The sequence below is a fragment of the Anticarsia gemmatalis genome, chromosome 5 (genome assembly GCF_050436995.1).
Source record: "Anticarsia gemmatalis isolate Benzon Research Colony breed Stoneville strain chromosome 5, ilAntGemm2 primary, whole genome shotgun sequence".
Taxonomy (NCBI): domain Eukaryota; kingdom Metazoa; phylum Arthropoda; class Insecta; order Lepidoptera; family Erebidae; genus Anticarsia; species Anticarsia gemmatalis.
This window is the reverse complement of record NC_134749.1, coordinates 1,985,057-2,010,031: the sequence shown is the minus strand read 5'-3', so window position 1 is coordinate 2,010,031 and position 24,975 is coordinate 1,985,057. Positions and strand designations below refer to the sequence as shown.

Genomic DNA, 24,975 nt, shown 5'->3' with positions numbered 1-24,975 from the left:
AAAATGGCGACGAAACGCCCATGATGGATGACGTAACTTCCTTTCAAAAAGCCTAACATCAGCAAGATTTTGGTTCTTCTAACGAGTGTATGATGATAACTTTTAAACTCTCGCGTTGCATGTTTAATGTATAATAGAATACGGGAATTAACGCGAACACGCATTTTACCTTAAAATGCCTAACGTTTCGGCGCAGGTTGCACTCGCCGTGGTCGCAGTAGAGTCAACCTGCGACCACGGCGAGTGCAACCTGCGCCGAAACGTTAAGAACGTATAGAGTGTATGATTGTCAAAATCACGTGATTTAACATGATTCATGATTACATTGTTGTATATGTAAATTGTTTTTGATGGAAAATAGTTAGTGGGTAAAATGAAGAAAGCAAAAAATACGATGTATTGAAATGACTGCTGATTGAAATCTATTGCTGGTCAATTGTTTTGACAGATGGGGATTTAGAAACTTTACAAAGGACGTGAAGAGAAATTGGTGGAGTTCGCATAAGTATTAGGCATAGAGAGAGAGGCAATAAAAGTATAGATAGAGATAAATTATTTAAATTAAAAAAGTGGATTTTTCTCTTCAATCGCCAAGAAGATAGAGGAAGTGAATGAAATTAAAAGAGAACAGGGTAGGCAAATAGAGTGCCATTCATCTTAGGAGTATACGGGTACATTTTGTCTAAAAGCAATGCAATTATAGTATATCCGGAGTCCCCAGCACTCGTAAAATAAATAACTGCCTCAGAAAAAGCTATCTTTACGAGCACTACAAGTTAAAATAAGAGCAAATAATAAAATTCAGAGGTTTTAAAATGCTTAAAATTTCACTTTCAGACAATTCATTGAAAATTAACTACAGGCAAAAATCGGCCTTATGTACGTGTAATAAGAGTCAAGGTTGCATGTTTGATGTCGTCACGGGTTCTCGGTTCACAAAATTGTTGACACCTTGACACGTTGAGAAACACCGTGCGATTCATAAGCGATTGTGTGGAACAATTGATTAGTCGATAACTTCTTGTTGTTGGTGATTTTGTACGCGACTGTACGAAGCTACTGTTTGTACGTATATGAGGACAAAAGTACCTTCAAATAACATTTTTGTTTACTTTGCTTATACTAAATATGCTACGTGACTTTTCGTAACAAATGGACAGATATTTTTTTAAGGGCTATTTCAATTGGGTTTTCTGATTAATGCTACACTTAAGTATACCACTCCTAAAGAATAATAAAACTCGTCGAGTAAAGCTAAAAATGTTAGTACTATTTATGCCCAAACATTTTGTTTTGGTATAGACATTGAACCCATAAATTTATACATCCTTAGAAGCACCATTAACCACAAAATAAAAACTAAAATTAAAAATAATTTAACAACAATTTAACGGGAGCCTTTACAATTTACCGTATAGCAGTGATTTATGCAAAACAATAGAATACTTATAATTGGCGTGGTGTGATTTTAATTGAACGATTATGATCGAACAAAAACGCGTGTAAATTTAATTGATTGCTTGTTAAAACATTAAGTGTGAGGTGAATTTAAATGCTAGTTTGGGCTTTATCCAATTGCCTATTCTTAATAAACATATTCTTTCTTGTATCTGTATACAAGGCTTTACCTAACTACAATCAAGTGCTAAAGAGTTCGAAAACTAGGCATCTCACCAATGATTTTTCAAAGTTAAGCCTATGTATAAGAAACAATTATCACTTGTTCCAACTGTCAAGGCAAACATCGCAATGAAGAGATCTTTGACACAGTCCTTGAAGGTTACCAATTCCCCAAGCCGAACTTGGTCAGCGGACTTAAGGCATAGTAGCCTACCCATTGATCCGGAAGAAAACCCTTCACCAGCAGTAGTAATAGTTTAAATTAAGTTTATTTATTAAGTTATGCGTTACAATAAAATGAACCACTAACCTCATAAAACATGTAACTGGACAGCAGCACTTGGAAAGCGTTGTACCCGACGAGGACATTCTTGAGCTGGAACGGCTTGCGGTTTGCCATCCACAGTGGACCGGCGACCATCACGAAGCTCAGGTAGACTATCACCATCGCCAGGGTCGGGAGCGGCGTGTCGAAGAGGAACCATCCTTGGACTCGTGGATCTGAGAGAGATAATTGTTTTGGTTAGTTTGATGATTAACGATTTTAAACTCTCGCGACTGTTACACATAATATTATAATGCAACGGGTCTTTAACGCGATTGAAAATTTATATTTGATCGAATTGATTATCTGATGTTTTGATCGAATTGATCGAATAGTTTGATGATGGTGCTTAAAAGTGACAGTTGAGTAGGTTTTAGTGAAAGATTTCTAGACGTCTTTAAGAGATTATCGTGTTTGCCTGATATTGACTGTGACATGTTAATTGAACAACGTAGGATATTACTCTGATGTGTCTTTTGTGGAAGATTCCCAAGCATCTTCATATTACATATTTTATTTTTACTTTTATAGCAAAATATCATGAGTAAATCAACTATAACAGATTTTGTAAGTTATAGTAAGTTTTTAAGCTTGTATGTACTTAATTAGCGTAGCAGACTTAGGCAGACCATTTCGGTTTTGTGTGTAATCAAAAAACTGATCTGCAGTCTATGGACGAATGTATTAGCCACTTAACCTCTCTCACAAAATACAAAGACGTAAAAAATACTTTTATTCAAGTCTCACTCTTATCACACAACGTGACATAGTAACAATAATAATTAGTTGCCGTCTAGACATCATTGTTTGTTGTTCAAAAGAAAGTAAAATACATAGTAAAGTCTATTAATTAGAAGACGATCACGATTTTAATCTGGTTCTTTCATTCTAACGCCAATTTCTGTTCTAGGTGTAGTTGATGAAATTTCAAAAATTACTAATTAAACATAACAATTCGAAATGTATATTTATTACAACTATTGTTATAAATTATCAAAAAGAGAATAGAATCAAAACTTTAGAAGTTATCATCAACACTCTAGCTTAAGAAAGAAAAAAAAATTGCCTGAAGATAAATGTATGTAAAAGATTTAAACTTAGTTATTTCATAAATATAGAATAGCTATCTTTTGTACAATTACTGACTATTTTTCATCAAGTCAACAGCAGGGTGTCTTATTTCAATTGACACTGACACAAGCCTCCAATTGTTTTGTTGATATCAATCACAACTTTCAATAACTACTTTTTTAATTATTTTCAAGGAGGAAAGTAACTGTCGTTTTATTATCGAGTAGAACAGAATCTTTAATAAATAAAATTGACAACATTTTTTTTAAGAAATCGCACAGTTTCTGTTTTGATTTTTAAACAATTGAAGAGAATTGTTATTGGTATTTGTACGATTAGATACTATCATAACTTTTAAACTCTCGCGTTGCATGTTTAATGTATAATAGAATACAGGAATTAACATGAACACGCATTTCATCTTAAAATGCCTTAAGTTTTGGCGCAGGTTGCACTCGCTATGGTCGCAGGCTGACTTCGTTAATCTCCATAGTCTATTTTATACATTAAATACCATCTTTTTGTGGTTAAATTTTTTGAGGTCGCATTGATCTCAAATATATCAAATTTACTCTTAAAACAAAGCGTCATATTTCGTGGGCAACATAGTAGAAACCACATACAACAATTAATTCAAAATAGAAAGTCTCCGTTATGCGAATAACCAAGTAAAGAGAGAATCCAATTACAGTTAATAATGATGTAGCGGTAGAGCAATTACTATTACGTCACTTCACTTAGTAGAGCCCTTGACAGAGAAAGTGATTATTTGATAAGCTTACAAATTAATTTGGTACATATTCTATTATGTTTTATGCCCTTAATGGTAATACTACACCATTTTTACGTAATTTTCTTACTGACTCATATACACACGTAAATTATAGCGTAGATAATTGAATCTAAAATTACATGAAATTTTATCTTTTAATTAATAAAGTCTTTTGAATTAAAATGTTCCTAAGGTGTTAATTTACTTGATTGTATTAATTTTAATGTTTCTTTTTTAATTACTGCTTTATTACTATATTTGAGCTATTGTGAACGCTGGCTTATATGTTGAGCCTACATAAATTCATAGAAAAGACATCAACGCGTTCCAAGAAAAAAACTATCACATGGTTTAAAATTTCAACCTAAATCATATTTAAAATACGTAATTTAATATTCAGAATATTTTTATATCTTTTTAGGTTTAAATATGGTCATAATATTATGATTATTATCTTAATAATGATGGTATATAACAAGTGACCACCATGGTCAGAGGCCTACTGCGTGAAATCAGAATGTGAAAGTACCGTATCATTGTTGCAATATAAGCTAATGTAAGGCTTTCTATCACAGAATTATGTCTACATTATAGTTTGATTGAGAAGTGACAGATACCCTCTTTCATATATATGTTAATTAAGCTGATATTTTTCTAACATATCGTCTGAATTAACTAGGAAATTAAGTTTTTTTCATGACTTTAAATAATATTTACCATACTTTTTTAAATAATTTTATCGAAATTCTGAAAGTAAAATGTTATTTTATTTATGGGATTATTTGTTTAAAAAGTGATCTAAAAAAAACTAAAAGGTATGAAGAGAGAGCCAATTACTAACATTCTTAATAAATTGTTTGTCAATTTTGTCCAAAAAATAATTTTATTATTAACCTCGAAATTGTAGTTACGTGTACAACGCATGTTTGCGTAAATTAATTAAATAATGTTATTAGCATTTCTAAGGTCTGATTTTATTAGAAAAACGTGACCTGAAATTCAGTCACGTATGCCTGAAATGACATTTTTTTAAATTACGAAATGTCTTATTAACCTTACTTGCCAAAGTCATTGCGTATTTGTAATTAATTTAAAAAACAACTTGTAAAATATGGAATAACTGAATAAAAAATAATTTATTGGATTATAAGTCTTTACTAGTGCAGTTGAGTTTAACCGTACTTAATTTTTGTCTGAAGTAATATAGAAACTAGAAAAAATATTTTGAAAATAATCAAATTGCCTGCCTGATTATTTTACTAAATAGTTTTTCTTCGATGCACCTTCAAATACCTTCTTAATATGATTCCTAACTGCAATTTGTTACTGACACAGTTAATTATAGTAAAAACTTTAGAGATTCGTTTTTTTGTTCACTAATTTTTATTTTATAGATGTCTAATTATTCTCAACTGCTACTTTGCATAGTTAATAGCATAGCAGGTTAATATTTCATATTTTTTATTATACTTTATAAATATTTATTATCTGACATGCAAAAATTGTATTATGTAAAACTGCATATAATATATGTCATGCAGTTCCGGATGCAATAAAACGATCGTTTAAAATTATATAAGAAATGATAATTTCCTGTTGAGTTATTAATAACAAAATGTTAAACTTTAGCTAATGATAATTTAAATATGGTATTAAAAATACTTTCAAATTCAAAACGACATGACAACGTAAAGTATAGTGTCTTTTTTTTACTCACACGGATTCAAACCCGGAACAAAACGATAACTGCAAGAAAAAAGGTCTAATCGCAAGACATCTTCACATCACATACATTTGCGAATTTTAGTGAATGTACTCTACACCTAATGAGACGACACGCTTCAAGCAATTTGCGCGCAAAAACTCTCACAACGTGACAATGAATTTATTTCTCTACCTAGAGTCGATAGAGTCAAATCAGATAAACATTTTGACGCTCATTAGAAACTTTCTTCTTTACGTTCGTATGTTATACGATATTTTGTATTGTAGAGTCGACTACAGCTCAAATATTTAAGCCACGCCTTTTAACAACGAAAGTAAATATGTATGTTTTACTAGTGTTTTGCATTGTTTGCAGACTCTACAATTTACGGATATTTATTTACACAATTTCTTATGATTTTACAAAGATTTTTCTTATTTTGACTAACATATAGGTTAAATTTCATGAAATGAATTAATTTCGGGGTTTTTTTCTGCTACCATTTCAAATAAAAATGACTAATATGCTTTAAATATCTTACGAACTATATTTTAAATTCATCTCAGACCTAATAAACCTGTCAATACAATGACATGTCTCAATTGTACAAAGATATAAGACAAAAGAAATCTCTACAATTTTCAAAGCCTTCCTTCCGCTCTACCATAGAGTCGGACGTACTATCGACCTATAAACTCGTAACACTTTTACCAGTTCGACCGGTTACTACGGGAAGTGTCCAATAGTTACGTTTTTCTGATTAGTATGGAAATCACTTTTACTTTGCAAACGAGACTTTTTATTGGTATTTGAAGGTCGTTTGTATTTTTATGATATGATTGATGTTTCCGATAGTAGAGATTAATAAGCTTGAGTTACTATCTTGTTAGTCACAGTATTTGATAAGAGAGTTCGATGGTTGTAATAAGTAATATTACTTACTTCATTTTCTGTAGGTATTATCAGTCTCTTTGTTCGATACTTTTCGAGACCAAATCTTTGAACAGATTTGTTAAAATTTTGTATGGAGAGATCAAAACAATTAAAGTCCTTTTTTAAATAGCCTCTAAGATATTAAATGGTTACAAACGTTACGGACAAAGATAAAGACGCGAGGGCCAACGACAACATTCTAAAAAAAAATTTAGATATCTTGTAAATGGTAATACAAACTAAGCTGGTTATTATTCATTAGTATTTGCCCTGTTGTCTTCTGGTAAGGTCTTTGATTCATTCATTCGTCACGAAAGGTACGAGACATTGGATTTTCTATAGGAAAGGCTGTCGGTCAGTAGAGGATATTCACTTAATAAAAGATAATCCAGATATTTTTTCGGCCTAATCTTTTTTCTGTTTTAGGGAGTAGACCCTTACTTGGCAGTCGTAAGCAAAATTTAATTTTTGTGTCGTGTGAAATTGGTATATTTTTTGAGTGTTATTTAAATTTTGCAAAATGAATATTTTAAAATGTACCTACTACAGTGGTTATTAACTTCCATACATTATAATAACACATCACTGCAATCATGTTTTTCAAGATGTAACAAGGAAAATTATATAATTTGTGCTATTTATATTCTCAAAGGAAACCGGTCGGAAGTAATGTAAAATCCATTGTTTAAGATGTTATTTAATAAGCAGTTTTATCAATCGCGTGTTAGGAGTTACTGAAGGAATATTGCGCGCAGTTTCGATGAAAAATGGAGGTTATTTTTTCTAGGACCTTTAGACTATGGTCGCAATTATAACTTAATTATTGTAAGGTTGATCTAGTTGTTGGGGAAAACATTCGCTATTAAGGATGTTTTTGTCGTATTTTAAGCTGTAACTCTTTTGTTGATAGAAAATGCTTTTTTTTTCTAAAGCTTGGCGTATATTTGCAGTAGGATTATGCTCAAACAATCATAATACTACTTTGTTAACCCGATTAAAATATTTGACGAAAGGTACGATTCTTACAAGCTTCCCTGGCTTCATACTCATTAGTCATTTTATAATATCAGTCGAAAATATATACAAAAAGGACAGACACATTTTTTGTAAAATTGAATCTCATGAAGATGAGATTTTTCTTAAAATTTTCCTTTAATTATAATTTTAATCATGATGGCATCCATTCAGATAAAATAAATATGCATTTTTAATTGGATCTCTGCATAAAATTAAGTAGATAACATTTTCGAAAAATACTTAACACAATAATAATATGATACTTTAGTATTAACATTAAACTACTACATTTAAAAAGGTATATTAATATTTCTTTATTAAATGTATTTAAGAGTATAAGCATGTCTCATATGGTCGTACGTAGCGTAGTAATATGCGCACGTAGAGCCTTTACCATTTGAAATGAGACGTTTTCTAATCATAATCACTATCGATTGCTTGTTAACAGCTGTCATTCAAGTATATTACGAACTTTCTTCCACTGACCTTTGTAAGAATTTGTGATGATTTTGTACCTTGTTTCAAAGTGAGCACAAGACCGATAGGTCGTAAGTGCATTGAACTTGTACCTAATAAATAAGATAAAGTCGAAATGACATTCGCATCTAAGTAAATGTTATTAAAGGTATTAATTCCGACAGTCTATCTTTAGACATAAAGACCTATATTAATACACATTTATTTTAGTTACAGAACTACCTTGTTCCGGAATAAATAGAGCCTGAACTTTATGAAAAAAATCTTCTACTTTATTACACAGGATATTGTAAGACTAGTCAATATTAAAAGTAAATATTAGTTCTATTAAAAAAACAATTTTATCCTTTATTATATTTAGATAGGCTACAATGGAAATCTTTGGGGGAGGCCTTTGCCCAGCAGTGGGACGATACGGGCTTATAATAAATAAATAATAATAATATTATATTTAGCATTTTGTCAGGAATAAAGCTAAAGGTAACTTATAACCCCAAGAAGATTAGTAATTGTATAATTCTGGGTATTAAGTAATTTGACCAGTAAACTTTATTTCAATTACGATTAAACTCGAGGTTAAAACTAATATCTTGGAATGCACTCGGTTTCTAGAACACTAAAACGTTTTTCGTTGCACGTTAGTAAAGATCGCTTCACCTATATTCAAACTGGTTTTAAATTTTTAGCTACTCTTTGTTTCTGTATGATTTATAATGCACTTGTCATTTTCGTATTTGTACGATTAAAATAATTGCTTTGAGTAGGGATTTTAGACCAGGCAGAAAATTCGATTTTTTTATAATATTTGATAGCCTTTGTTATTAAATGGGATACATTAGCTCGTTGCTAAAATATTATTGCATTATTTTATTGATTGAATTAATTATCTGGGCATAAATATATTTTTTGGTAACTAGGCATGAAATTTATTATTATTTTTATTTAAAACAGTAAAAATAATCATTAAAAAATAAAAAATAAAATAAAAAAAATTACCTGACACTCTCTCTGCTAGCATCCAGTACTTATTAATGATCGTCGTCCAATTGCTGTCCGAATAAATATCGTCTATGGCAATTTTCACAAAACCGGACATCTTGATTTATTATAGTCACTGAACTTAAAAAAGAAGTAATTATATTTTTCTTCAGTCTCACTATTCACTGTCACTTACACAACACAACGAAGGCTCAACTCGTTGAGAGTACTGGTAACAATTTGCCCAAAGCAAGCTGTCACCTGAAATTAAAAAAAAACATTATGTCAAATAGTGTGAGTGAAAGTAATGGGATTGTTGCTTAATTTAGAGGTACAAAATAGAACGTGCTTAAAATTTGTATGTATTGTTAACACAATTTAAACAAAAATAATATAATTATAAATAATTATTAAATGTTATATTATTTATGTTGATTTTATTTGAATGATTTTTAAATTGTATTTATTTTATTTCGTAGTAATTTATATTTTAAAGTGAATAAAAATATTTTAAAGAATTTGTTAATTTTAATTACGATAAAAGGAATCATTATTAGTATTTTTGTAAAAAAATAAATTAATTGTTTATTTATTATTAAAATATAGCCAAATATTATGTTGTAAAGTGCACAAAAACCGAATTTACAAAACTTTACCAAACAATTAAAACAAAATTATTTAAAAACGAACAATATTCATACCGATCGTATTTAGCTGCCAGCATTTTTCTTTTATAAAATAAATTTAATATCACCGTACTAGACACGTGCGCATCTCATCTCAACGGATGAAAGCGAAAACTTAACTGAAGTTTTGCGAAAGTGCGCGCCGGCCGATATCCGAACCACAATTGAATTGCCCGCGCTTACTCCACCAATCACAAGCCTTCCTACTCCCACGCGGCAACAAGGACACAAGTCACATGGCCTTGTTTATACAAAGTAAATCTTATGACGTCCGCAAAAAGCTGGTTTTTCTTTGAACCTTTTGTGGTTAGATTTCTTGTTGGGTTCAAAGTGCGTCGATGTTTTCCATAGATGATTTGATGTTGTTTCGTGGATTTTATTTGGATTTCAGAATTCAATAGGTTTTTTTGAGATTATTAGTAATTAGGAAGTATAGAAATACGTTTTCGCTAAAATTATAAAAAAAGTGTTTTATTAGGGTTAAAAACTTAAGCCTTTACGGGCCTTACTGATTTACAATTATTTGTTATTTCTCTTAAGTATATTTATTTTTCTACTTAAAATAATTATTTAAACGCATTTCACAAATGTCGTTATAATCATTTAAGTGTATTTTTTTTATATTATAAAACCACGCATTTTTTTAGATGTTGGCTATTTATTTATTTCGTAATTTGTTTTAGTGCTTTGTAACCTTCAGCAAATACTAGGTCAATTAGACAAGAGAATTTACTTATAAAAACGTGAGAATTATACATAGATGACCGTGACACGTCCCATTGGCCATTATTTATGCGGTGACAGTAAAGATTTACAAGTTGACAAAATTGTGACTTTAATCTGGAAAATAAAACATTAACATTATTTACATATTGTGATGTTTTATTCTTATTTTTATTTATAAAATATAGAATATTTAAAAATCTGATTGTAAATTTAGTTTATTTTGGAAAATGCTGTAAATAATGATATATTGTAAATAATAATATACTTTTATGAAAATTATTGGTTAAATGAAATATTCTTTGAAGTTGGAAAAGTAATGTTGGCATTTATTAAGTAAAATTTAACGATGTTATTAGTATCTGAATTTTAACGTTTTGAAATAGGTAACATAAAAATTAGTACATAGAAATCTAGTAAAAAATACGATACACTTTTTACTAAATTCAGTAGCTGTTGTTGATTGTGAAGATTAGCCGTTTATATTTTTTCTAAATAAAATAAAACAAACTTCCGTCGAATATAATATGTAATTATACTCATTATTGACTCTAAACACTTTTTTACAATAAGCGGAACTGTTTACACATTTTTGCGAAAAAAATATCTCTTTGTGAAAATTGGATTTAATATGTCGTACAAAAACACGGGAAATAACTTATCAAAAGCTGTTATGAATAACATATATTTGATACTTTTTTATATCACGTTAGGTCATGGGATTAAAACTATTTATTTCGAAAAAGATATCCGGCTGTAGTTGTGAAACATGCTTTTAAGTGGAAAGTAAGTGGAATATTCGAAAACCTATATCATTTTGTGAACTGTATTTGAGCGAATAAATGTATTTTATGGTTAAAATTATTTGGCACTATATATTCCTGAAACAAAAAGCGTATTTAAAAAATCCATGAGTAAAACAACATATTATTATTATATTGTCTTGAGTCCTTGTGCACTTGCTCTAAATAAGAATATGCAAAGATAAATACTGGTAGTCTTGTGTGTAAGTAATAAAAAAATGTCTACAGATTAACGCGGCTTTGAGCTGTGTGTGGTAAAATATGTCAAATCATACAAAAAAAAACGCTATTAAATAGATAAACTACCGCTAAATGTACTCAGAAACCGGGGGTAAAAGTATTACGTTATAGTTTAAGAGTCGTCAGTTTTATACTCTAGTTATTTAATTAAATCCCTAAGTGGTAATCATTTAACAGGTTCTATAAAATAAATTAGCGTGTCTTCGTCTTAAAGAAATTAAATCATATATCTATGCCGGCTTCACTTTAAACGTCAATTGTGTAACTTGCACTTGGACTCACATGAGATTGCGATTTAGCAATATCTTCGGACCAACTGACCTTCGGATATTTGTAATGTTTACCCGTTACAATGATATAGATGGTTTACCACCGTATTACCCATGACCTTGCTTAGAATTTATTTATTTTGTGAGAAAATGTATTTTTAAAGTGATACTTGAGTTAAACGAGGTATCTTTTTCTAATTTTAGTATCATTATGTACGTACTTGATGCACTTTGTTTGTACTTATAAAAGGTTATTTTGCAATCAAATTATGATTATTGTAAGTATTTTTACTTAAGAGTAAATCGCGAGGATGGTATAATGTCGGGTACGCCGATTGATAAAAAAATCTTTAGAAGTTATGTCGGAACAAATCTTGCTCGAAAATCTTTATGTCCTGTCTTTAGCATGATGGGCTTGAACTCATACAAATGCCATTTGGGCAATAAATACTATCCCCCAAATTAACCACAATGGGTGAACACCAACACAAAACACCCCAAATGGGTATTTTTTCAGCAGAAGTATTGTGAATATGCTAGCAAATTACAGATAAGATGAAAACCCTTTGGGTATATCTATAAAAAAAAATATCAACAAAAATATTCAGAAATAAGCCGATTCTCATAACTTATTAGTACAATAAAAATACAAAAACTCAAAACAAACAAACGCGTCACAATAATTACTATAGTAATGTCACTGTCCATGTAATTTGAGCCGAGATAAAGATGTTATTGCGTCAATAATAATTACACTATTGTCATTACCACGTCGTAAATAATGGCCAAAGGGTACATAACCTGTACCGGTATTTCCATCAGTTTTCACAAACATCGCCTGCGTCATTTCTATTATGTATAATTTAATTTTTCCACTCAATTTGTTTGAGTTTTGTGAGGCAGTCTACTGAAAAAATTCCGATGTCGCACTAGACGCTAAAGATTTAATACGTTGTGTTGATAAAGGGCTGATTTGATTTTTTAATTGTATTATTAACCAACCTCAAAAATGAAGGAAGTTCTCAATTTGAAGGTATTTTTTCTGTTTATTATGTTCAATAAATTAAGCAATAAAATACTATTTTAAATTACAAAAAATAATTTCAATTTAAAATTAATATTATATACCTGCATTTTATAATTTTATCAGTAAGAGCACGATTCTCATAATCATTCCTATAGAAAAAAACTATTATCATCCTAGACACAAACACTTCAAAAATACTTCAATCTTAAGACGGATCCGTCCCAACATCACCTCTTGTGCACAACAATTAGTTCGACAAAGCTCCGGCAGAGAGCGGCACTCGTCGCTTTCACCGCGACTATACATTTGCGCGAACTTGTAACACTTTTCTCACAGTCAATGTCAGTCGCCTGTTAGCGTTTTGTAATAGAAAACGTACGACTGGTTTTTTATATTTTTGTACAGGCTTTTAGAATATATACATAAAAATGCATAGGTATATAAAAACCGCATGATTTATTTCAATAACAAATATACTTTTTAAATATTTGAATGTTTTAGTTGCGTAAGTGGTGTAAGATTGTGGATGGCAACGTTTGATTATGGGTCGAATATTGTGCATAATATACAGTCTCAATTAATGTTGTGATATTGATTTTGTAGAATTTTTAAAGCAAGGTTTGCATTGGAACTAAACGGTGTGCGATTGTGGACCACGAGGTTCGATTCTCGATTCTTTAAAATAACATTAAATCTATTGTCACTACTCCGGTATTTATAATGTCTGGTCTGTACTATGCTAGTTAATAAAAAAAATACGTGTCATCAGTACGTGAACCAAAAATCGGAAAACTTTATTTTTAAATCCTTGTTTCCTGTTTCATATTCGTGACAAGTATATTATTATAACAAGCGGTTCGCAACCTTTGACATAATATGTGAGATCAATATGAAATGGCAGTAAGTTAACGTACTTCGATACATTTCTGCTCACATTCCCAAGTACTTAAAACATATTTAATCTCATACATCTCAATCAGACCAATCGCATGTGTTTATTTGATAATTGTTATGTTCGCGTGAGTTGATCCATTTGTATGATGGCTGATCTTTAACCATGGCTCAGAATTTATAACCTTATTACCCATTTCTTACTTCCCTTGCATGTTCGATACACTTGTAGGTTAATCATTTATTTGTAATAGTTGAGTTTAAGCGTTGCCTGCCACGAAAGTTCTAGGGTTCAGAGCTTAGGACCAAAGTATGATTAACGAGTAACGATAAAGTAAGTGCGATTTCCTACAGTCGGTAATGTCGAATATCGAAAGTTTGACATTTAAAATATGCTGCCAAAATAGTTCTTACCACGCCCGTTAGAGGCGCGCATCAGATTTTTGTGCAAAATGTCTCGGCAGCTAGCCGGTTGTCGGTAGTCGATAGTGTTAAAAATCTACACATACACATACTTCTTCGTCAGTCACTTCTAAGTTATATATAACTGTGCAAATTTTAAGAACAAAGGATATGACTAAAAAGTAATATGTAATCTATCGTTATGTTAAATTTTTTACATATTAATTATAATTATCACTGCTTGCTATTTAAAATTCATAAACGAAAAAAGGAAAGCAACGTCATTTCTGCCTTTGCATTTTGACTAGCGTGGTGGACGTAAATTATTTAAGAGGAGATTTAGGACCCAATTCTGTAAAATTCTGTAAGTAACTAAAATAAATAAGCTATCGTGAGTACTTTTACCGTTTATGGATTTAACATGTAAAACTATCATGTAGCTAGAAAGGCGTTAAGTAGGTAATCAGATTATAGAACGAGCGAAAATTAAGAGGAAAATTATCCCTTTTCTAATGTAGAAGGGTTTGCATGCATCGGAAAAAAATTCGACTAAATACCTATAAATGATTTACTCCAATATTTATACGTTCTCACATTATTTATTACCCAAACAAAGTAACAACAAAATATACATAACACGTAATTTATGGCTATATCCTTCACTTAAATATAACGCTACTAAATGCAACAGTTTTACAATGAATTATAGATGTACTGACTGCCTAACATCCTTATTTTAATGACTATTCGTGTCCAACGAAATTAAAGGATTTTATTTATTCGTTCCTATGTATATATATTAAAGATTGGTAGCAGCTATAATTTTTTTTAATCATAATAATATTTAATATTATTTGTGCTTAAGTTTGTTTGCTTGTTTGCTACGATATTGTACCGAAAAAAAATGTTATTTAAGCTAATAGTACAACAATCTAGAATTCTGCAATTTTCACATAAATCTGTTTAGACTACTAAACACAAGTAACCAAATAAAAAAATGAAAATTTAATCGCAATAATTTGATATCGATGTATTTCTGTAAGCATATGCATTCAAGGCTTTTTCTGCATAAAATGCAAAAAATAAACATAATTTAAAAATATTAATTTGAAATGGATTTGATTCTGCAATCGGCTTGAAAATTTTATCTTTTTATTGTTTGTATGGTTTATGCTAGTTTTATTCATAAATAAATTACTCATAATTGATGAGCGACTTTTTCAAAACCAGTTATTTGATTTTGGGTCTACAGCATTGATAGAATGTTCTAGTTCACTGACATTAGCATATTTATTCGCGTTATTTGTTTATAAATCAATGTCATTGAGATCTGCTTTTTATCATTACATATGCAAGTTGCGTAAATACATATGTAGGTATATTAATAAATAAAATAAGCCTTTATTGCTGAGATTTACATTTACACACTGTTTGCGGTCAGTTCATCGTTTTCAGCTTGTCCTTCGACAAAGGCCTCCTCTAATGTTTTCCACTTTTCCCTGTCTTTAGCAATTCGTATCCATTTTGGGCCAGCGATCTTCTTCAGATCGTCCTCCCAACGTGTAGTTTGTCTTCCTCTACTCCTCCTGCTATCCCGTGGGTACCATTCCGTGACTAGTCTTGTCCATTTCTTTATCCCTTCCCTTACCATGTGTCCAGTCCACCTCCATTTCAATCTTTTATATACCGTGGTTATGTTTTTAAATTTAGTTTTATTCTTTATAATTTCTAATCTCGCCTTGTCTTTTATTTTCGCTCCAATCACACTTCTTTCCATTCCATTTTGGCAAACTTGGAGCTTTTTCTGTTGTTTTTTATTTAAGGCCCATGTTTGGCATCCATAAGATAAACATGGCAGGATACATGTATTATATACTTTTCTTTTGTAGGTATGTAGGTATATTATAAAATATTAATTCGTAGCATAATCTTAAAGAAACTTTAAAAGCTTATTTGCCATTTAACTTACAGAAATAGGCTTGAAAGTTTTCTCGCCCATTCTATTTAAAAAAATACCTTTATTTAACTTAGTCGATACGAATATACAACAGTGACTAAGCTTTGTAAATACTAAGAAAACAATTCTGCGTCTCTAATAGAAATGGTTTATTTTGATGGAACATCGAGTCCTATAAACACTATTCTGTGCAAGTAAACGCAAATAAAATTAATAACCATTGCACCAAAAGTGCAATCAATGCAGTTTATCGATCGCATTTCTAATTTATTTCACTTTGTCATTAAAGAGTCAATAACTAACACTAAAGTAACTTACTAATCACATAGACAACGATAACCTCGTTCAAAAATAAACTTTAAACCTGTATGTTTCGACACAAAGTCATGGCGGCCATAATGTTAATATAATCAGGAACTATCTATAAATAGACAGCGATTATATTTAACCTAATAAATATACATATATTAAACTTCAGTTTAAAAATAAACCAAAGGTTGTCTATTCTCGTTCAAATCGATTAATCATATTTTTTAAATTATGTTAATCGATTCAAAATATTTTGAACACGCATAGGCTCCGCCCTACGATTAGTTACGTTTTCAACAGTAGCCAAAGATAAATGGTGTTTGCAAAATGTTATGTATGATAATCTTATTATATGAAATATCAATGGCTTTTATAAGAATGAGGACGAAGAAGTTTGCAGGAATCCTAGAAAGTTGAGGTTTTTAGTTATAAACACAGTAATTAAATTTTAATTTTTTTAATTTTTTTTTTGTGTGGAACACAGTGATATCCGTAGCTCGCTCGGTTGTTCGCAAGTTTTGAAAGGCTAGAATCCAATGTCACGCTACTATTTACTTTTGTACTATTGTAATCACAGATAGGAGAGTTTCTGATAATGAGGGATAATGTTCCATATGACTGTAGTCTAAAATATTTCCAGATTGTACTAACCCAGTGAAGTACGGAGTTAGTGCAATCTAGAGAAATTTATAATCTCTACAGTGTCTGGTGAGCATAACCTCCTATTTTTCCTTTCATAATTCTCGATCTAGGCCTGTATCAAGTATCTATGATAAATTAGCATAAATACAATTACCGCTGAATCGGACTTTGAAATATAACGTAATGATAACAATTATAAAATAGTGCGTGCATATCTGGGGGCACGGAAGTGCCCCCGCAAGTCGAGCAAAAAAAAGCGGCACGGCCGTAACATCCTTTTCTCGAAGCAATTCGGGCTATTTTTGACACCCCTATAATTTCGTAGTGTATAAAACAAGAAGCCTGGATTTTCATCAACTAATCAGTCATTGTATAAACACGGTATATTTAAAATTTCAGTCAATTTGAACCAGTAGTTTAAGAATGACAACTTGTTAAAATTTTTAATTTTGTCACTCACTGATTCACTGACTCACTGACTCACCGATCATCAAAAGTCTAAGGTACTTCTAGCAGACTTAGAAGCTTAAAATTTAGAATACAAATAGGGTTTAGTGTCTTAATCATGGGAAAAATTCAATATTTTCTAATTTCGGTCAAGTTTTCTAAATACACTAACTGCAACAATAACTTTGTAATCCCATATAAATGTATAAGATTACAAGGTTACATTTGCAGTTAATGAATTAAATTATTATTTCTGTAGAAAATAAAATAAATAGGTGTAAATATGTATCTACTATATGAGACATAACGGGAGGGGGTATTGGGTGGGTAAGGGTGTTTAGCCCATGAAACTGAACAACATTCCCATAGGAAAATATGTTGAATTATGAAAAAAATACGGCTTTCCATACAAATTGGACTTATGTTTGCTCTATTCGCTCTACAAAAAGAAGTGAGATGCCATCAAAAACATTCTGTAAAAACCTCAAGTCTCGCCGTAAAAAGTTGTGAGATCTATATAATACCAAGTCGATTAATCTATTTAGTCTCTACTTAAAGGACCTTCTGTCTTAAGTTATTACGTATGTTATTATCATGCCAATTTAAAAAAAAATACCTTTAAAACAAATAGATCGACTTGGTCATCGCAAGAAAACACAAATTCGCCATTAACATTTCAGGAGCATTAACTTCTCGTCGTGCTGTGTAGTGTGATACATACTAATAATCAAATCATGCGATGGCCAGGTCGGTCTATTTGTTTTAGAGGTATTTTTTTTAAATTGGCATGATAATAACATACGTAATAACTTAAGACAGAAGGTCCTTTAAGTAGAGACTAAATAGATTAATCGACTTGGTATTATATAGATCTCACAACTTTTTACGGCGAGACTTGAGGTTTTTACAGAATGTTTTTGATGGCATAATATTAACACGCAAACCAATGATTTTTCAAGACTACAATTATACTAGAAAATAATAATTGCTACAAGAAAATCATACATTTTTGTAAGGTTAATTATATTTTGTAACATCCATCATCTAACTCCATTCAGTCAGCCGCTTTACGGCTTAAGGTTTTGATACTAAAATGCAGCCTACTCAGATTGACTTCAATAAACGGGGTTGATTTTCATTGAAAAGTTTATTTATGACTTCAACTGTCGACTTGCCACATGTATCGCTATACAGCCATGAAGGTGTAATAGAGTATCCAGCTCTCTCTCTATATAAATTAATGTATGGGTCTATGAACACTGCTTAGCTATATCATACGCTCCAGATGGAGAAGGATAAAACTGATCACAGCTGTGTACGCCAAATAAGCCTGCCAAATCTATATTTATATAAATGAATTGCTGTTCGTTTGTCTCGCTAAAACTCGTGAACGGCTGGACCGATTTGGCTAATTTTGGTCTTGAATTATTTATGGAAGTCCAGAGAATTAACAAGAATAAACAAGAAAGCGCGAGCGGAGCTGCCCGGGTCAGCTAGTAAGTAATAAAACGTAAAAATATTAAGCATATTTCGTAATCTAAGTGTAAAGTATAGACACATTTGAACGTACTGATAAAAGTCAAGCATTGAGACACTTGGATGACATTGGCCTCCAAGGTCAATAACCGATGAAGAAATTATTTGTTTTCACTCAAACTACGAAGAAAACGTGATGCGTATCATTTTCTATACAACCTTCACCCAGTTGTATGACATTCGAATGTTTGATCATTACAACATTTACTTGAGATGACGAAGAAAATAGAAAATAAATGCCTATTTGGTGCTACCGATGAGTAACGTTTTTCTAAGAGATATCTTTCAAAAATGTAATCTTTTTGTGGAATACGCTAGTCTATTAGGCAATAATGATTGATAAACTTTCGAGTTTGTTTGCAAAAAATATTTTCTATAAGCGACTAGCAAGCGTTTTACATAAGAAAAATTTTGCAAAATTTTTTAGGTTTCCAGATAATTTTTCCTGCAGTTTGTTAAGAGTCGGTAGCGATAATGGAAGAAAATCGCTCCATAGGGTATTATGATGTAATATTAATATTTTGAAATCATATTTTTTAAAAGTTATTTTATATCAAGCCTGCACTTGCTACTCGATAGTACCGAGTGTAGGAAATCGTACTGAATCGTTTTTTTGGAAATCATATTTTGACAAAAAAATATAAACAATTAAACACGTGTTTTAAATAAAATTTTAATGATTGCATTGTGTCATTACTCCACGTTTTAGCCGTGAGAATATACCTACTAAAATAAACCGAATATTTTAAATCTTCTAGTAGTATATTGTTAAACTACCAGTTTGTCCAGTTAATGTACAGAAAAAGACAATATAATAATAATATATTGTAATAAACACGTGTTGAGCACGTGTTATTTAAAACAATTACTGTGCCTCGATTCTCTACTAATATCGACTACCGACAACCGAACTGTCATCGAGAAATTTTGTATGAAAATCTGATCAGCGCCTCTGACGGGTGTCGTAGTAAACATTTTGGCAGTACATTCTAAATGTCAAATTTCGATAGCTAGCCGGTTGTCGGTAGTCGATAGTGGTACAGAATCGAGGTACTGATATAATATAATTTCCTAAGAAAGGGTTTTTTAGGAACATCTTATTATTTCGACTATGAAAACATTGTACGTTAATAAACCCCAAATTTTTTTTAACGGTGAAGAAAATCATAGTATGAAAATTTGCATGCCTAAATTTATCTTTAACACCGTTCTAGATTGTATGCACCAATCTTCACTTAGCCAGCGTGATGGTAGCCCTTCCTTAATTTCAGGAATTGACTCTTTATAAGCACTTAGACGGTAAAAGGTTAAATTTATTAATTTTTGCGGCTCATTACTTCTGTCATATAAACAGTTGAGTACTACTTTCAATCATAAAGTTTAGTGTTCTATTCCCGGGTCAGACACATAGAAAACGTGTACTTTTTTATGAAAGAGGGATTTTTTGAGCAGTAGTATGGAGTTAAAGTGCCCGTAGTTAGAAATCCCTACTGCATCGTACCAAACTAAAATAATATCCTAAAATTGCCAGCTAAAATAAGCAAACATTATATTTCTAAGAAAATAATTTGAAAATTATCAACAGTTAGACCAATAACACAAACGGGCATAATTATATCGTTCAGTGTTGTGAAACTAACGGAAACGAGGTTTGACTGGACAAGGCTTCTAGGTACCTAGGATCGATAATCATGTTACACACGATTCACTGCGGATAATAAGCCGTAAATAGTACACTTTTAAATAAATGAAATAAAATTGAGTTTAATTTGTAAGGATGCAGATTGGTATCGATTTTATGAATTAATTATTTAATTTGTTGATTGATTGGTTAAGTTTACAATTAATTTGCTTGAATATGTAATTGTATCCATACACATAGAGTTAAGTAATTTAGCTTCTGTCCGCGATTTAGTCCAGATTAGGATATTTTCAGGTAGGTAACAGTGTTAATACAAGCTACTTTCTGTGTGGCAAAATTCATCAATATCCATTAAGTAAGTGTTACAAACATACATCTATCTTTACACTTTTTTGCATTTAAGTGTTACATAAATAGTAGAATACGAAAGTATCTCTATCTAATTCACTTTTGTAGCTAACCAGGTAAAATAATATCACTATAATTTAACCAACTCAAGCTCAAAATTAAGGCTACATATTTCCAAAATCCAGCCTCTTAGCAGCTGAAATAGATGACAGAATTTTGAAAGCAAGCCGTGGGTCGTTTATTCGTAAATATTTCACAGTTTTAACTTTAAACATTTATACATAAACATCTTATATGCTCGTTAAGTCGTTACAATAACACTGAACATAAATTGTGAGGCGTTTGCGAATGCATTCATTGCACAACACTTGCAAACGTTATCTCCGCTGATTTATTCAGCGCGTGAGTGGTTTTACATTTAAATAATTAATACTGTTTCCTAACTCAATTTGTGTGAAGTTGGAAATATGCCTTTTTGGTGGCTTAGTGGTCTTTTCACCTGAAGACTAAGAAAGAGTGCTTAGCTCATTGACAGTTTACCTTATGGGTCTTAGACTATAGCTTACTAACTACCCGTACTAGAAACCTGACGGTGTTCCTTCAACAGACACCATAAAGTGGCCAGGACGCGGTACCTCCAATTGGATACCCCACGTCCCACCCAGTTACCAACTACCCAAAATAAAAACGTCAAAAATAGTTATTGTAGGAGTCAGTAAGAACATCGAAATTCTTTCTTTCATGATAAAGAAAACTTTTGCGTACGGTTCACAATATTCAAAGAATGACTAACTACATAACTTTGGAAACAATTAATGAACACAATATCTTATTTTATACAAATTATTCTTGGTTACAATGGGGTCAGGTTACCTAGTCACGAATAAAAACAAAATTGAACATTTAATTTACAATAATCTGATCAAACCACTAATGAGATTGAACCGATTATAAAATAATTTCATTTCCATTATCATAATGTTACCTTATAAATAATGATTTATAATTAATTATGTTTTCAATTGATTCTTAATGATATAATTATAATTGGGTATTTATTATAATGTGACAGGACAAAAGACGTGACATATGTCTTATTAATGACATGTGTGACAAAAACGTGAGTGACATGTGACAAATGTTTTGATATATTATTTTCGTTATTAATAATGTAAACATTTTATTTTATTTTAGTCCAATATCTATAGTAGTAATATGAGTGTAAAAGTTTGGATATTTGGTCAAATATTTGATCAAGGATTTTGATGAAACTTGATAATGTCGCTTATGTGCCAAAATAACATATTATATAGACTGTAGTGTTTTCCATGACATGACACAACATAAGCAATGCGAATATATATTATACTAGCTGAGCCGCGCAACTTCGCTTGCGTCACGTAAGAGAGAATGGGAATTTTCCCCGTTTTTGTAACATTTTTCGTCTCTACTCCGCTCCTAATAGTCGTAGCGTGATGATATATAGCCTATAGCCTTCCTCGATAAATGGGCTATCTAACAGTGAAAGAATTTTTCAAATCGGACCAGCAGATCCTGAGATTAGCGCGTTCAAACAAACAAACAAACAAATAAACTCTTCAGCTTTATAATATTATAGTATAGATTGTTCACGCGGACCGAGTCACAGGCAAGAGTTAGTTTAAAATAAGTCAGCATTTTCGTTATAATTTTCTTCTAAAATAAGACATTTACGAATTAATGACGTGATTTACGTACCTTCTGTATTTTGCTGAACCCATTTATTTTTGATTAAAATGAAAAAGAAATACTACACAACAATCTACTTTTTACTTTTACTTTTTACGACTATTTAATTAATATTTCTAGAAAAATACTTATGTACTGTTTAAAATTCAGTTACATCCCACAAGGAACAAAACAAACATAACTGAAAAAGCTTGTAAATTTAATTGCACTTAAGCTCTCACAGAAAAACACGTAATATTACAAAAAATAAATTAAATTCGTAAATTATTTGAATAATTTGCTATAAGTGCGTTAATAAAAAAACTTTAGAATGCATAATTGAGACATAAAACGTTTTTAAACCGCACTCAATGTCGTTACACTCATTGAAGTACGTAATTAGGCAATATGTACTTGTGATTTAAGTGACAAATGTGAGTTTGAGTTTGTCAAGGATTCTTTAAATAATTTATTAGGTGGTTTACTCGATTTAATTAGGAGAAAAAAGTTTGCATAATTAAAGAAAATAGTTTTCTTTGCTTTGTGTTTGTAATCCTTTAATTTAACAATTTACCATTAGTTGCATTTATGCTACGAATGTATTATATTTTTGCGTTCTATAAGTTTATTATATGCTTAATGATAAATACTAAAAATATCACGAACAAAAAAAAATGTCAAAATTAAATCGTGCATTTAAAATTTCAAAATCAAATTCACTAAAACATACTTTTACTACATCTCAAAGCTAAACTTAAGACCACTTAATACTCTACACAATGAACACTAAACAGCACAAAGGAAAAAAACCCGCCAAACGCTTCAATGTCGTCATATAGAGCAGTTTTGACAGCCTAAAACTGCACAATCAGTCATTAATATAATAGACTAAGTAAAAGATGCCTATAGAACAAGATCTACGGATTTGAATGAAGCAAGGGAAGTTTTTAAAGATCGCACCAAATGGCGTTTGTTGGTCCCTACCTACACCTATGGGAATAAAGGGTAATTTTATGGTATGTATGTAGCTTAATGCCCGGTTTCTGAGATACATTAAGCGGTAGTTTATCTATTCCATAGCGTTTTTATATTAGTTTAAATGCTATTGAACAGATAAACTACCGTTAAATATAACTCAAGTGTATCAGGTGGGTTGTGGAGATCCGATAGACAGTCGCTCCAAGTAAAATACCAGTATTAAGCTGCATACAGTGAGACTGGAAGCCGACTGCAATTTAGTTGGAAGAGAGGTTAGTCGAAGTTTAAATCATAAAACATTGCGAAACTCTGTTGTAACAAGACTTAAGACCCGTCTGACTCGTTTTTCCCAAAGTCAGGTTTAGGGTTTAGTATCCTCTTTATAAAAATAACTTTAACGTAAATGTTTTAACGCGTTCGTTGCACTGTGAAAAATATTTTCGGTGACGTTTTCGAATTTTGTCGTAATATTTTAAGTATAATACTTAATTTGGCGATTAGATTAAATATGAAGATTTTTCTAACCTGTTCGGTAGTGTCAAACTGATCCTAATCGTAATAGTACGGATGTTTTGACATGCAATGTAAACTTATCTTTCCAATCACTTGACTTCAAAACTTAATCTTGAAAACTCTCAAAGTATCTTAACAGTAACTTAATAACACTACACATTCAAAATTATTCTTCAAATGTAATATTAACCTGCATTCCTTCGCTCCAAGTCCCTTCCTGACGTCACAATATGAATGCACATAGAAAGAACAGGCATTAGACCATTGTGCAATATGGCCGTACCAATGGTTAGGCGCACGCAACCAACAGGATATTGCAACCGGCAAACATTCAAGGACTTGAGCGAAAACTAACCAAGTTCCGACAGACGGAAACCTTTGGGTGTTAAGGATAACCAGGGCCGCATTCGTGAGGTAACATCGGTAATAAATTTAGGCTTCCGTTATTATGATGTAAAATTTTCAGTTGAAGGAAATGTGGAAATTTTTGTTCAGGATTGTATTTGGGAACTGATATGACCATATAATATGATACAGTTCCTAAGCCGCATTTGGCCAGCATGGTGGACTCAACGTACTAATCCTTTCCTCATTCGGGAGAAGACCATTGACTTGCAATGGAATGGTTGTGCGAAAAAAAAGATTTTAATCCCGATAAAATGAACATTATCTAAAGTATATATTTGATAAATAATTCATAAAAACTTATCACACATAATCATCAGTTAGATAGATAAGGTGCAAGTTTTATTACTGAGGAATAAGGTTATAAATATTTCAGGGTAAATAATAAATCATTTAGAGCGTAGCATCATAAAAATATGGCGAAATTCATTCAACTACCATCCTGTCTATTTAATGTTTAGCTAACTCGGTTTACAATTACTAAATTATATAGAAACAATCGTACTGTGAAAAAATGATAACAAAAAAAACATTATTTTTACTATTTCGCTA

General features: G+C 31.1%; 1 protein-coding gene across 4 annotated transcripts in view; it reads right to left on the bottom strand.

Annotated features, from left to right (window-relative positions):
• Window positions 1–24,975, bottom strand: part of LOC142972775 (very long chain fatty acid elongase 7-like) — a 92,433-nt gene that overhangs the window by 25,123 nt on the left and 42,335 nt on the right. For 3 of the 4 annotated variants that reach the window (XM_076114054.1, XM_076114057.1, XM_076114058.1), the window contains 2 exons: window positions 8,917–9,159; window positions 1,931–2,121 (listed from right to left, as the gene is read on the bottom strand). In XM_076114054.1, the coding sequence (XP_075970169.1) occupies window positions 1,931–2,121; window positions 8,917–9,016 (291 nt within the window). In that variant the 5' untranslated portion in view covers window positions 9,017–9,159. Of the gene's footprint in view, window positions 1–1,930; window positions 2,122–8,916; window positions 9,160–9,599; window positions 9,760–24,975 lie in introns of those variants that run through there. The other variant, XM_076114056.1, reaches the window with a different exon arrangement.